This window comes from Loxodonta africana, chromosome 16, assembly GCF_030014295.1.
Source record: "Loxodonta africana isolate mLoxAfr1 chromosome 16, mLoxAfr1.hap2, whole genome shotgun sequence".
Lineage (NCBI taxonomy): Eukaryota > Metazoa > Chordata > Mammalia > Proboscidea > Elephantidae > Loxodonta > Loxodonta africana.
Genome location: NC_087357.1, coordinates 9,783,222 through 9,798,438, shown reverse-complemented (window position 1 = coordinate 9,798,438; position 15,217 = coordinate 9,783,222). Strand labels below are relative to the sequence as shown.

Below are 15,217 nucleotides of genomic sequence, written 5' to 3'. Positions count from 1 at the left end.
GCATCTTTCGGCTGGTGGGGGTGGGTGGCTTCACAGCAGGACCTAGCTCCAAGAAATGCCTGCCTGTCCTCTACACTTGGATTGGTGCCTTATGTTACAGGCAAAGCCTGAGCTTCAAGGTTTTGTCATCAGTCTCTGCTTGGGTTTGCTTCCCTCATGACTCCTAAAACCAAACCTGACAGAAGTCTGACAGAGGTTGGGGTCAGGCTTCTCTCCCTGCACGGCTCCTGCCAGACCCAGCTGACCACCATGGCCTGGCCAGGGACACATGGTGCGAACGAGCCCAGGAACTGGCAATGTGGCAGTGAGTAAACGAGGGAGAAGAATTCAAGATGGAGTGGGGCCTACGTGCTCAGAAGATGCTCTCCTGGGGACTCGTGGCTGGGGTGCTGGGAGCTGGAGACAGATGGGTCTTGGGGTGATGAACCCAGTGGAGCAAGGCTGGGGTCCTGAGCTGCCCGACCTGGCTCTGGACCTCTGAGCCCCAGAGGACAGGGAAATGGAAGGGAGACACATAGAGGACAGGTCTTTCCCCTTTTGCAGCTGAGCTTCCATTTAAGCTCCGAGCTTCGAAGCCGCTTTAGTTCAAGACCTTGTTCCTTTGGGGCCACTGTGCATTATGGGAGTGATGTGTGTCATGACTGCAGGGTGGAATCCCAGCTTTGCACCCATGGGGGATGGATTTTGCATCTCTGAGTTTCAGATTCACCTCCTGTGAGACTGCAGTCATTGTCCCTTTTGCGGGGGCTGGAGAGGGTCAGGGGACACGATGGTGCCTGACCTAGCACCTCAGTCAACAAAAACTGACCCAACAGCCACTCCTCTTTGACCGGCCACCTTCCTGGACCACACATCACACCCATTACTCTGTCTTCAGATCAAAATGTCATTCGAGGTCTCACCACCATCTCCAGAGTCCTGCTTGGAGCTTTGGCGGCCCCGGCACCCCCAGCTCTGTCCCTCACGCACGTACTTTCTCATCAGAATGTCAGCTCTTCACTGCCTGGGTCAGCAGGGACTTGTCCCCACCCCTCCCCAGCCGAAATCTTATTCACACACCGCGTCTACTCAGGGCCTCTCCAACCCAGCCCTCTGGCCCCTCTGGCCGCAGTGACCATCCCCTTCTGGGCACCTGCAAGCCATGATTTGGGGCCTCATTAGAGCATGTAAAGGCATTTTACACATCCGTTCATCTGTCTTTCTGACTACATTATGAGCTGTCTGAGGGCAGGGATTGTGGCTGACTCAGCTTGGTCACCCTAGGGGCACCTGGTGGGTGCTCTCACATCAGTTGTTGGATTGCCTTGGATGCCCACCTGGTCAGGCTCCAGGGAAGTGCATTTATGCCCACCCAGCGCCCGGCACACCTCTGGCCCTGCCTGTAGACAGCTCCTCCCGGCAAAATCTACGGAAGCCTCTTAGATCAGAGATTTCAGGAGAGGGAGCTGCCGGGGTGGGATATCTGCTCCCCCAGCCCCATGGCCCAGAGGTGGCCAGTGGCTCCCCAAGCCCCACGGCCCAGAGGCGGCCAGCGGCTCCCCTAACTCCCCAGCCCAAGGACTTCTCTAACCCCACAGGCTCCCACAGCCCCATGGCCCAAAGGCTTCCCCAAATCCTCTGCCCAGAAGCTGGTCAGTGGCTTCCCTGGGATGCAAGAGGCTATGTCCACATACCTGGTCCCCAGAGTGTGACACACTGCTGCTCATGGGTCTGGCAGATGCCGTTGTAGCAGTAGCCGTCCACCCCCTGGCACTGGTGGCCATCGTGCAGGTAGACGTTGGCTGGGCAGTGAGGACTGGCCCCTGTGCAGAACTCAGGGAGGTCGCAGGCGTTGCTGGAGTCCCTGCACGCCGTTCCTGCGGGCTTCAGCTGAAAGGAGAGGGCAGTCATGGCACGCGTCCCGCAGGGAAGAGAGGAGCAGAATGCTGGGGCGAATGGAGCAAAGGCCCCTAATACAGCCTCACATAGAGGGATGAGTGCTTCAAGAGAAGCCACTTCCACGGCAGAGGGAGCTCATTAAATAAGCAGTGTCTCGCTCCGGGACCCGGTTTCCACCATTCCACTATGGGGGGCAAAGAAGGGATGCGTCCTTTTAATTTCATTCAACATTAGGGGCTCCTGATGAGCAGAGAAGCTGGCCACTGGCCCCTGGTCTCTCCATGGAAAGGGAGGCAGGAAGGGGAGCGTGGGCTGTTGGGCTTGTTGATTCTTAAGAAAAAGATCTCAGGCGCCAACATCATCACGTTTTAAAATGCAATTGTTGGGGGTGGGGGTTAACAAAAACCACTCCAAGGGTGCGAGCATGAGAGCCATTTTATTTGTCATCAAATCATAGTCTCTAGTGCTTTAAGTGGAGAGGTGGGGAAGAAGCAGAACGAGAGGAGCGGTAAAGGGGTAGAAACCATCTGGCCAGGCTCTCATTTGTTCATAGATCAGAGCTATCCCCGTCCAGGTTCCCAGCATATACCCAAAGCAAGAGATAAGACTCCTGCCATCCCTTGAAAGGTCTGGAAGTCGAAAGGAATTGTTCAAAAGTCATTAAATAAAAGTGGTCACACCCACATATTGCCTCATGACACCCACCCTCTTTCCCCCTGTGACCTGCCTTGGGCATCTCCTGGGCATAAGCCTGGCCTTGTTCCTCACTTCCCCTCAACCCTCTCCCAGGCAACTTCCACCGCCAGCTGCTGGGTGCCAGCTTCTTTGAACTTTCTCTGGAAGTTAATCACAGCTAGGAAGGCGATGAAGGCTATTTCAAAGCTGAACAAAACACATTGCATGTCTGAATTGCCTTGCTGTAGTGGGGGAGCTAAGAGGGAGTTTCTTGCAAGCAGAGTGCCACGATCAATTGCTTAATTAAAAAGAATAAAACACTACGCTTGGAACCTTTGAATCCAAGGCTCAGGCTTCTACTCATTGTCAGATCTCAGCTCTGAATAATGAGACAAACAACGACTTGCCAAAACCAATGCAATCATGGCGGCAGGAATGGCCAGAGTATAAAACTGCCACTCTTGGCTGGGCTGGGTCAGCCAACACATTCAATTAGGAGGATGTTAAGATCAAGATGTTTACACAAAACCCCTGGAACAACTTGTACAGTTTCTCAGCCCAGCATGCAGACATTCCTGGGATCAAGAGGTGGGACCCAGTGTGAGGCTGACTGGTAGGGGAGCAGAGACTTGCCTTCCTTTCATTATCAGTACAGGATCGCAAGTGTTTCTAACAGCACCACTGGACATTTTAACATTTAGCTCAAGTTTTTGATCCAATTATTAAAAAAAAAAAATTATCACAGTAAATATGTTGTTGTTGCTGTTGGGTGCTGTTGAGTCGACTTCGGCACATAGGAACCCCATGTGACAGAGCAGAGCTGCTCCATAGGGTTTTCTTGGCTACAGTCTTTACAGGAGCAGATCGCCAGGTCTTTCTCCTCTGGAGCTGCTGGGTGGGTTTGAACCACCAACCTCTGGGTTAGCTTCTGAGTGCTTAACCATTTGCACCACCAGGGCTCCTATAAAATTTGCCATTTTACATAATATAGTTCATAAAGTTTATGTTCTAGATCCTAGTTTGGTGAATAGTGTCGGGGGTCTTAAAAATTTGCGAGCAGCCATCTAAGATACAACTATTGGTTTCTACTCTTTCAGAGCAAGAGAGAAAGAAGGAAACCAAAGACTCAAAGAAGAAACTAGTCTACCAGACAAAGAGTCTACAAGAACCATGGCCTCATCTATCCCGAGACAAGAAGAACCAGATGGTGCCTGGCTACCACCACTGACCATTCTGATCAAGGCCACGATAGATGGATCCTGATAGAATGTGAGAAAAATGTGAAACTCAAAATTCTTAAAAAGTCTCGACTGACTGAGACTGGAGGATTCCCTGAGACTACTGCCCTGAGGTACATCTTAAGCCTCGAGTGAGAACTAGCCCCTGAGGTCGCCTTTTAGCTTAATAACAGAGTGGCTCATAAAATACAGAATATTACCTGTGAGCACCGCGCTCCTTTAAAAAATCATCTATTTGAGACCAAATGGTCAACAGTCACCCTAAAGCAAAGATGAGGGGGTACAGAGGCAGGGAAACTAGGGTGTTGGAAACGGAACAACCCGACTGCCATCACTGAGGGTGCTGACACACTGAGAGAAGTGTGACCGATCTCACTGAACAATCTGTACAGAAACTGCAAAATGGGAAGCTAATGTGCTGTGTAAACTCTCACTTGGAAACACAATAAAATACTACTGAAATTTTTTTTTTTGCCATTTTAACCATCTTTAAGTGTATAATTCAGCGACATTACTTACAGCTGCCATGTTGGGCAACCATCACCACTGTCCATTTCCAAACTTCTCCGTCACCCCAAACAGACACTCTGCATCCATTGAGCAATAACTCCCTGTTAGGCCCAATGACTTTTAAGCCCATACATAAATAAATTCATCACAAAATGCAATTAACATGTGCATTTCACACTAAGATGGGAAGGTAATAAAATAGGAGGCCGACACAATATCAAGTTGTGCGTTAAGGGGTTAGAACACCACAAGGGGCTCTCGGGCAGCAAGCGCTGGGTCTCAGGTGGCGCTGGGTCTCAGGCCGTGAGCACTCGGTAGCCGTCTTGCCAGCACTGCTTGCCCCATCCCCGTTCAAGCACCTGACCTATTGGCGGCCCTGGGGTCAGGTCGCAGCTTTGGGCAGCTCACCTGGCAGTCCTGGCAGCACAGCCCGTGTGCGCACACGGCGTCTGGCTTTAGGGTGCAGGTGGTGGCGTTGCAGCAGTGATTCGTACATTCCTGGAGGGGGGATGAGAGCCATTAGATGGGGTCACAAGGAGCAACTCTTCCCTGAATGTCCACATCACACCCTAAGTGACTGCAAAGGCAAGAAGGAATACAAGGGCCCGGCTGCTGGGCTGAGAGCTGGCTTGACTGAGGATTATTTTCATTTGTAAGAAAGCGAAGCTCCTCTCAAGGGTTTATGAACTGACTGGGTGTGGGGTCCCTGGGAGACTTCAGCAGACCAGAGCCTCTCTCGTGGAGGGGAAGTGAGCAGGGATAAGGAAGGCTGGCAGGTGGTGGGGTCAATTGCATCAGCAGCGCGGTGGGGCTTCTTCCACTACCGCAGGTCTCAGTGCAGTGAACCGCATCGGGATCACTGGAAGTACTCTGAACTCAAATACTGAAAAGTATACATAAACCAAAACCAGACCCACTGCCGCTGAGTCCATTCCCACTCACAGCGACCCTACAGCTGGATATAAACTTTAAGTAGCCCTGGTGGTACGGTACAAACGCGTAAGTGCTCAACTACTAACTGAAAGATGGGCAGTTTGAACCCACCCAGAGATTCTGTGAGAGAAAGACCTGGTGATCTGTCCCCAAAAAGATTACAGCCAAGAAAACCCTATAGGGGGGCTCCACTCTGTCACATGGGGTCACTGTGAGTCAGAATCGATTCAACGGCATCCAACAACACAACATAAAAATTTTGCTCTTCAAAGGCTGACCCTTTGATCTAGGGTGTACCGGCAGGAAATGAAGTCCAATCCATTGTGCCTGAACCACAGCTCCCTGCAATCAACCAAATAGCAGTGGAGGAACCCCACTACAGCATAGGTAGGGGTCCGCCCTGACAAGGCCTTCTGGCCATTCAGAAACGCAATTAGAACGACAGAGAGGCTGGAGGGAGTCTGTCGATTTGCAAGGGATTTAAACAGACAGAGCAAATATTGGAAGTATCGCCCTCTCTGAAATGAAATGAGAGATGAAAACTAACTCCTTTGCTAGGCTGTGCTTTACAAGTACCCAATTTTTTCCCCCTAACAAAAAGAAGAGAATGATCCGTTTTCGCTTAGTTATAAAGCAAAGGCCCGTATACATTTATCTAGTGTATTTATGAAGTCCTTGTACTTGAAAACACCCTAACTACTTGGGGTGTACATATTTTAGTAACTATCAGAGGAAGGGACAGGTGGAGAGTCTTTAGTACTGCTTCATTTATCAATGGCCTTTTATTTTACTCAATATGTGATGTGCTTGGAGGAATTCATCCACCAGTGGCTAGGGCGAAGCCAATCATATACTGGTTTGATGCTACAGTAGTTTACTGCAAACCATCTGTTTCTGAATGTCTATATCATTAGAACCATAAATGCAATTAACCAGATTTTGTTAGGAAACCAGCAGATTTACAGTGAAACTCATTACCTCAACCGCATCCCATGTCAAACTCTGAGATCGAGCTTTCGTTTGGTGTTGACCATTTGCTCCTCTGATAGATCTATCCACGGTCGTGAAATTTTAAATTTGTTCAAGGACTTTATAAACATCCGGAATGCATTATATAAACACTAAGATAAGACTGCTAACCAGAAGTCATGTTGTAACTTTCATGGCAATAAGAGTTTCTAACTCATGGACCTACACTCCTAAATAGTTTGGGAAATTTTTTGTTCTTTTAAAAGGAGTCTGTTTAATTCCATTCCTGTTCAGTGCCCTCAAAAGTACAGCAATGCCATCCCGCTTCCTAGGGTCCAAAAGGTTCTACTAACGACAGATTAACCAAAGTACAGAGTCCCTTGGAATTCGAAGTGAAATCGGCCATCCTAAATGTAGGTTCTAAGATCCTTTAAGAGCTATGCCCTCCCCACCCCCACATAACCACCAAATAATGTTAAGCAGCAGCTCAAATGGAAATGCAGCCAAACAGAATGGCTTTGACTTCAAAGGGGATTGATCATGTGAAAGAGAGAAAATAAGAGAGATAACTAAGTTTAAAAGATATTTGCAAGCTACTGGCATCTCGTTGACTTTGAACATGGAGATAAAGCTGTTTTCCCAGCCCTGTTAGCTGGAAGAACGAGTGATCTGTCAGGACAGCCTTATGGTTGATATCAGTCCAATGCCCGGAATGGGAAGGCTTCAGCAGCCACTTGCCTTGTAACTACCCGGAATCTGTTTCTTCTCCAGTTCCATATTTATCAGAAGGGAAAAATTCCTCATCTGTTGACACATTTATTTATTTATTTTTTAGTACTCAATAGAGAAGTTCCAGGGAGCCAAGGAATACTAAGTCTTCAAAGAAGAACGAATAATGAAGCCACTAGAGACTTCTCTGCAAACGCCCCAACTGTCATTCTCACACTGAAGGGAGAAGACACAGGTTCTTCACCATAATGAACTGGGAGAAGACTCCAACGCATCTTTACCATAATGAACTGGGAGAAGACACAGGTTCTTCACCATAATGAACTGGGAGAAGACTCCAACGCATCTTTACCATAATGAACTGGGAGAAGACTCCAACGCATCTTCACCATAATGAACTGGGAGAAGACTCCAACGCATCTTCACCATAATGAACTGGGAGAAGACTCCAACGCATCTTTACCATAATGAACTGGGAGAAGACTCCAACGCATCTTTACCATAATGAACTGGGAGAAGACTCCAACGCATCTTTACCATAATGAACTGGGAGAAGACACAGGTTCTTCACCATAATGAACTGGGAGAAGACTCCAACGCATCTTTACCATAATGAACTGGGAGAAGACTCCAACGCATCTTCACCATAATGAACTGGGAGAAGACACAGGTTCTTCACCATAATGAACTGGGAGAAGACTCCAACGCATCTTTACCATAATGAACTGGGAGAAGACTCCAACGCATCTTCACCATAATGAACTGGGAGAAGACTCCAACGCATCTTTACCATAATGAACTGGGAGAAGACACAGGTTCTTCACCATAATGAACTGGGAGAAGACTCCAACGCATCTTTACCATAATGAACTGGGAGAAGACTCCAACGCATCTTCACCATAATGAACTGGGAGAAGACACAGGTTCTTCACCATAATGAACTGGGAGAAGACTCCAACGCATCTTTACCATAATGAACTGGGAGAAGACTCCAACGCATCTTCACCATAATGAACTGGGAGAAGACTCCAACGCATCTTTACCATAATGAACTGGGAGAAGACTCCAACGCATCTTTACCATAATGAACTGGGAGAAGACTCCAACGCATCTTCACCATAATGAACTGGGAGAAGACTCCAACACATCTTCACCATAATGAACTGGGAGAAGACTCCAACGCATCTTTACCATAATGAACTGGGAGAAGACTCCAACGCATCTTTACCATAATGAACTGGGAGAAGACACAGGTTCTTCACCATAATGAACTGGGAGAAGACTCCAACGCATCTTTACCATAATGAACTGGGAGAAGACACAGGTTCTTCACCATAATGAACTGGGAGAAGACTCCAACGCATCTTCACCATAATGAACTGGGAGAAGACACAGGTTCTTCACCATAATGAACTGGGAGAAGACTCCAACGCATCTTTACCATAATGAACTGGGAGAAGACTCCAACGCATCTTCACCGTAATGAACTGGGAGAAGACTCCAACGCATCTTTACCATAATGAACTGGGAGAAGACACAGGTTCTTCACCATAACGAACTGGGAGAAGACTCCAACGCATCTTTACCATAATGAACTGGGAGAAGACTCCAACGCATCTTTACCATAATGAACTGGGAGAAGACTCCAACGCATCTTCACCATAATGAACTGGGAGAAGACTCCAACGCATCTTTACCATAATGAACTGGGAGAAGACACAGGTTCTTCACCATAATGAACTGGGAGAAGACTCCAACGCATCTTTACCATAATGAACTGGGAGAAGACTCCAACGCATCTTCACCATAATGAACTGGGAGAAGACTCCAACGCATCTTTTTGAAAACAGTCAAGATTATTTCTGGGAATGACAGAGCAGAAGCTGGGTCCAGGTGTGTGCTGGTGGAGGTCGTTCTGACCCCATCCACGTTCTCATGTGCTCACCGCACACTGGGCCCCTCTACAGGCCAGTATGATGCCAAGGCATGATGGCTAACTCTGGGGCCTGAGCGCTGGGTAAGGGGATACAGAGCCCGGGTTATAGGCCTGACGAAATATTTTGGTCAAAATAGTCTGGGAACAGGAAATACGCTGTCACATTGCTAGGCACGGTTTGAACTTGGACCTTGGAAAGTGGAAAAAAAAAAAAAGTGAGGCAACACGCTCATCTGTGACTCAAAGATTTCTTGGAAGAACGAACTTTGGATGAGGCATATGCAAGTTTTCTTTAAGAATCAACAACTTATTCTGTGAAATAAGGACCTAAAACACAGAAATACAAAGTTGGGAGTTACACGGACTATAGACCTGACTCCATATAAGAAAGAAGCTTGTAACAACCGAAGCTGCCCTGTAATGTAACGTGCTGCCCGGGTAGGTAGTGAGACCCTGTCAGCTACAAGCTAGACGACTATGTGACAAAGATAAAACAAAGGATCAGAATTACAGACACCTGTGAATTTGCACCAAAGGTAGTGACGGTGATGGTCATGGTGGTGATTGCAGGACTGATGATGATGGTGGCAGTGATGATGGTGGAGATGGGATGGCAGTGGTGGTGATGATGGTGGTGGTAGTGACGGTGAGGATAATGGTAGCGATAGTGATGGCGATGGTGGCAGTGATGGTGATGGTAATTACGGTGATAAATGATGGTGATGCTGGCGGTGATGCTGGTGCAGTGGTGGTGGTGGTTGTGACGGTGATAACGTGGTAACAAGAGCAGTGTTGATGATGGTGGTGACGGTGATGACAGTAGTGACAGGAGCAGTGTTGCTGGTGGTGATGCTGCGGCGGCGGTTTTGGTGGTGGTGGTATGTGGAGTAAATGACTGCTAATGGAGTCATTGAAACCCTGAGAATTCATAGCTCCACAAACAGCTGTCAAGTTTATTTAAATTCACAAACAATTATAAAGAGCTCCAATCAAAGATAAACCATATTAAGTCAACATGGCCTCTTCAGAGAAATATGGGTAATTTAAGCTAATTTTTTTTCAAGTAATTAACATCTTCTCCAAGGAATTTTTCCTCTCATGCGCTCTGCCATGATGGTTTCAAGTTTCCCTCTGCTGACCTTAGGGTTTCTGGAACTCCGTAATTAGGGCTTGCTCCTGCATGGCACCCACTCCCTGCACATGGAGACAAAACTAAACACTGCTGAAGACAATATCATTAGCACTGCTGGATTCTGAGCTTCTCTACACTCCCCCAGTCCTTATTCACCCTGGACATTCTTGCAGCAGCTGTCAGACCAAGATCATTGGTGCTCGTAAGGAAAACCTCAGAGAGAAACTTGGGGACTGAGTGATGGTGTAGATTCTATTAACCAGTTGTTGATTTGATGAACACAGAAATACGAGGATGCCCTGGAGTCTCAGCACAATTTTCCTTCCACCCGAGAACCCCTTTTCATAACAGCCCTCCAAGATACCATCTTCCTAAGCCCTGATTAAGCCCCTTAATTCAGCTAAGCCCACCTTGCACTCGTCTTCCATTTCTGCTTGCACGAGCCCTGGGGAGGGAATCCCACGTGTAGACTGCCTGCGATACAAACGACTTGCTTTGATTTATTCTAAACACAACTTCCTCCAAGCTTCAAGGAGGCCCTTGTTTTCCTAGGCAGGCTTGCTGTGTCTTGTCTCTTTCCCTTTCTCTCTCAAGATTATTCAGAGACTGAAAAGTGGCCATTAAAATTTTTATGTTGATTAACTTAATTCTGGACCCTACAGAAACCAGAATGGTCCCTGACACAGGTTGGAAAAGAGGGTTAAATAAGCCCTTTGCTGGATAAAATGTTCCCTGCTTTCGCTTGTTGCTTCTGAAAGTCAACAAGATTTGAGGTAGAAGCCTTGGGAGCCCCCGACTTTGTATATAGAGGAGGCTGCGGCAGCAACGGCAGAATTTAAACTTGAGAAGCAGCTCTTGGTGAAAAAAGAACGGCGCTTATTCAAATTCCCCTCTGGTTGCCTATCTTCCAAAGAGAAAGGAATGGTGTTTATTAGCTATTTGAAGGTAGAATGCCAAGGCTTTCTCTCCATCGAACTCAAAGCTAAATGCTTTTTTATTGTTCTTGTCCTCGTCTTGCTGAGAATATCACGCCCTTCAATAGAAAAGATTCTTTATCTGTTTAAACCAAGTGATATGACTTAGTCTGGAAGAAAGTTAAAATTCAAGTGAGCCAGCCTAGCTTGGGAAGCTTGTTCAAGGTGGCCATGCAGGACTTTTGCACCCTGAATTTCTAGAACTTTCATTCTGCTGCACAGCCCCGGCAAGTTCTCACATCTCTGCCCAGCCAGGGATGTGAGATGAACCCTCTGGAAAAGGCCCTCTTACCTCTGGTTCCCCACAGTCACACTCCTCTCCCTCCTCCACATATCCGTTGCCACACTTCTGGCCGCCAAAGGACTGCTTGACTTCAGGCAGGTTGAACAGGCACATCCCCATTCCCTTCTCCAGGCTGGCCTCCAGGTCCCTCCTGCTGCAGCTGCTGAACACCATGGGGAACGGGTACCTGAGAAAGAAGAGCCCAGAACAGTAAGTCCTCAGGGTGCAGAATGGCCTTTCCTGTCCTTTTTGAGCTGCTATGCATGGTGCCACTGTCAACTGTGCCAACATCTATGTCCACTGTTGGTTTCAATGGCAAAGGCTTAAGTTACTCAGCACACAACAAGGGCTCTCAGCTATGTCAAGACAGTCGCTCCTGTACAGTGCCAGTGCCCCAATGAAGAAGCACTTTCACAAGAAAAGATCTCTGCATGGGTTTCAAGTCAACAAATTTAGACAGTCTCCTAATAGACACTGTTACTAGCTCTGGATAAACTCACACAATGGAAAGTGAATTCTTACAGTTTTTAGCTTATAATATGAACACGTACCGACGCCCTTACTGGAAAGTGCAAAGGAGAAAAGAGTACGAAGGATCGCGTTACCAGTTCTGTGTTCAAGGTGATGCAGCCCTCAACACAGGTCAGGTTTGCCAATACTCGCATTCAGGTCTGTAAGGTCAAGTTACCACCTTCCTGAAGCACGGCCACCAGAGAGTGGAACCAAAACCAAAACCGATGCCATCTAGTCAATTCCGACTCACAGAGACCCTAGAATTGGACAGAGTAGAACTGCTCTATAGGGTTTCCAAGGAACAGCTAGTGGATTTGAATCGCTGACGTTTTGGTTAATAGCCTGAGCTCTTAACCACTATGCCACCAAGGCTCCCCAGAGGGCGGAGGTGGTCCCAAAATGTAGGTCCTACTCTGCCCCTTAGGCACCAAGGCCACAAAGGGCTGGGGCATAGTCACCAGCTGCCCAGCAAAGTTTTTGCCCCAGAGAGGCTTCCAGAGTGAGCTGTGCAACTGGTTCTTTTTTTTTTTTTTTTGCTGGCAATATACACAACCAAACATATATCCATTCACAATTTCAACATGTCTGTTTCAATGACATTGGTTACATACTTCACATTACATCACCCTTTTCAGTATCTCTATTTATATTTATTTTAGTCATCAAGTGCTGCTATAACAGGAATAGCACAAGTGGATGGCTTTAACAAAGAGAAGTTTATTTCCCTCACAGTAAAGTAGGCTAAAAGTCCAAATTCAGGGCATCAGCTCTGGGGGAAAGCTTTCTCTCTCTGTTGACCTTCTCATCAATCTGCCCATGCAGGGAGCTTCTCCACACAGGGACCCCAAGTCCAAAGGACGTACTCTGCTCCTGGCAGTGCTTCCTTGGTAATATTAGGTCCCCAACTAGCTGCTTGCTTCCCTTTCCTTCTTCTCTCTTGAGAAATAGAAAGTGGTGCAGGCCACACCCCAGGGAAACTCCCTTTACATTGGATCAGGGATGTGATCTTAGTAAGGGTGTACGATCCTACCCTAATCCTCTTTAACATAAAATTACAATCACAAAATAGAGGACAACCATACAAAGCTGGAAATCACAGCCCCGCTAAATTGATACACACATTTTTGGGGGACATAATTCAATCCATGACAATATTTTTCCATCATCATTGCTTTAGACTCTGCCTTTTGAAGTCCTCATCTGTGCTTGAGATTGTCAATTTGAACTCATACAGATACTTCTTTGTAAAAGCACAGTGCTCAAGGCAAACGTTGTTTATTAGTTGAGCTAAACCGTTTAGTTTAATGATTGCTTCATGGGATAGTTTTGGTTCAAGGTTTAAGGATTCTTTCTCGGCGATAGATTTGGGGGTTTCCCCAGTGTCAATGGTTCGGTGAGTCTGGTTTCCATATGAATTTGAAGATCTGCTCCGCAATTTTCCTCCTTTTGATTAGGATCCATCTATTGGATTCTTGATCAAAACGTTGAATAATGATAGCTGGGTACCATCTATTTCTTCTGATCTCATGGCAAATGGGCACTAATTCTTGACAGTGGAATGTGAGCAGAAGGGACGTGGGTCCCCTCTGGCTGAAGGTATTTAAGATGTGAGTGCCCCTTCTTTATGTCACCTCTTTTCCCTTCTGCCTCCTAAATAGGGGTATTCCAAGGTCCTCAGAGATGGAGAGGCCAGACATGGAACATGTGCTGACTTCCTGCATTGAAGAAAGCCACCTGCAGTCCGGACCCCAGAGGTAAACACACCTCTATTATCTAAAGCCACTGAAAATATGGGGTTTCTTTCTTAAAGCGGCTAGTGTTACCCAACATGTACAGTTTGTCTCACTCTCACACGTAAATTCTCCCATGTCTCAGGCAGCAAAGATTATAAGGGAGAAGATGCCAGAAACCCAGAAGGTTTTATTACTTAATGAGGAAGCAGGGTCTGCTGTTCAGTGGGCCCAAGCGCCTCCCCCACCCTCCTGGGGACATTTACAAAATGACATTACACTTGGATCTCAATCAGTTGGCCAAGCCAATGCAAGCTGCTATGTTTCCCCGAAGACATCAGACTCCACCCACCAAGCAATGATTGAGCTTGGCAAGATTTGCAAATCATGACAATTTTCTCTGCCAAACCGATAACACTGCTCTATCTCCCCAAGTGTTTTCTATCAATCTCAGCTTATTAACTCGGTAGTATAATTCTAATCTACAAATAGATTAACAATTTGCATCTGTTAGATGCAAAGACCATCAGCCATGACTTGTCTTAATGCGGCCCTGTAACTTTTGAAATCTTTGTAACTTCCCTTTGCAAACATATTGATTCAAATATGGTCCCAGACTTGCCTGCTGCCCCCTTGCTTGACCTCTGTCAAGCTCCTTCCCGGCTGGCGAGGCTTATCCCACCCACTGCCTCTCCATTCATTCTCCAAGGCCACCATAAGAGTCAACTTCTCCAGGAAATGGTCCTGGAAAAATTCCAGCCCTCACATACATGCCTATTACTTATGTCACATATTCAGAGTCTACTAAGTACAATTTCATTCCAATGCTTTGTCATTAGTTACCATGCCCGTCCCATGTCATCTCATTTTCTATATAAAACCATAAATTCCTAAGAGTAGGATGAAGATCAAAGACTGCAGCCTTCAGTACGGATTACGCCTCATAAAGAAAACAAAATTCCTCACAACTGGACCAATAAGCAACATGATGATAAATGGAGAAAAGACTGAAGTTGTCAAGGATTTCATTTTACTTGGATGCACAAGTAACGCCCATGAAAGCAGCAGTCAAGAAATCAAACAACGTATGGCACTGGGCAAATATGCTGCAAAAGACCTCTTCAAAGTGCTCAAAAGCAAAGATGTCACTTTGAGGTTTAAGGCGAGACTGACCCAAGCCATGGTATTTTCAATCGCCTTATATGCATGCGAAAGCTGGAGAACGAAAAAGGAACACCAAAGAAAAATTGATGCCTTTGAATTATGGTGTTGGCGAAGAATATTGAATATGCCACAGACTGCTGGAAAAACAAACAAATCTGTCTTGGAAGGAGTAAAACTAGAATGCTCCTTAGAGTCGAGGATGGTGAGCCTTTGTCTTGTTTACTTTGAACATGTTATAACGGAGGACCAGTCCCTGGAGAAGGACATCATGCTTGGCAAAGCAGAGGGTCATTGAAAAAGAAGACCCTTAACGAGATGGACTGACACAGTGGCTGCAACCATGGGCTCAAATACAGCAACAACTGTGAGGCTGGTGCAAGACTGGGCATTGTTTCGTTCTGTTGTTCATAGGGTCACTATGAGTGGAAACTGACTTGATGACACCTAACAACAATAACAAGCAGGAACTGGGGAAAATAAACTTTTGGTGGATTACTATTTACTGAGTGCTTGCTTTAAGCCAGGTAATATGGCAGATGCTTCTTCATAGTAA

General features: G+C 46.7%; 1 protein-coding gene across 2 annotated transcripts in view; it reads right to left on the bottom strand.

The window, feature by feature from the left end:
• ADAM12 (ADAM metallopeptidase domain 12) overlaps positions 1 to 15,217 on the bottom strand; it is a 377,170-nt gene that overhangs the window by 58,651 nt on the left and 303,302 nt on the right. For both annotated transcript variants that reach the window (XM_064269188.1, XM_064269189.1), the window contains exons 12-14: positions 11,267 to 11,444; positions 4,710 to 4,799; positions 1,674 to 1,869 (exon numbers count right to left, since the gene is read on the bottom strand). In XM_064269188.1, the coding sequence (XP_064125258.1) occupies positions 1,674 to 1,869; positions 4,710 to 4,799; positions 11,267 to 11,444 (464 nt within the window). The remainder of the gene's footprint in view (positions 1 to 1,673; positions 1,870 to 4,709; positions 4,800 to 11,266; positions 11,445 to 15,217) is intronic.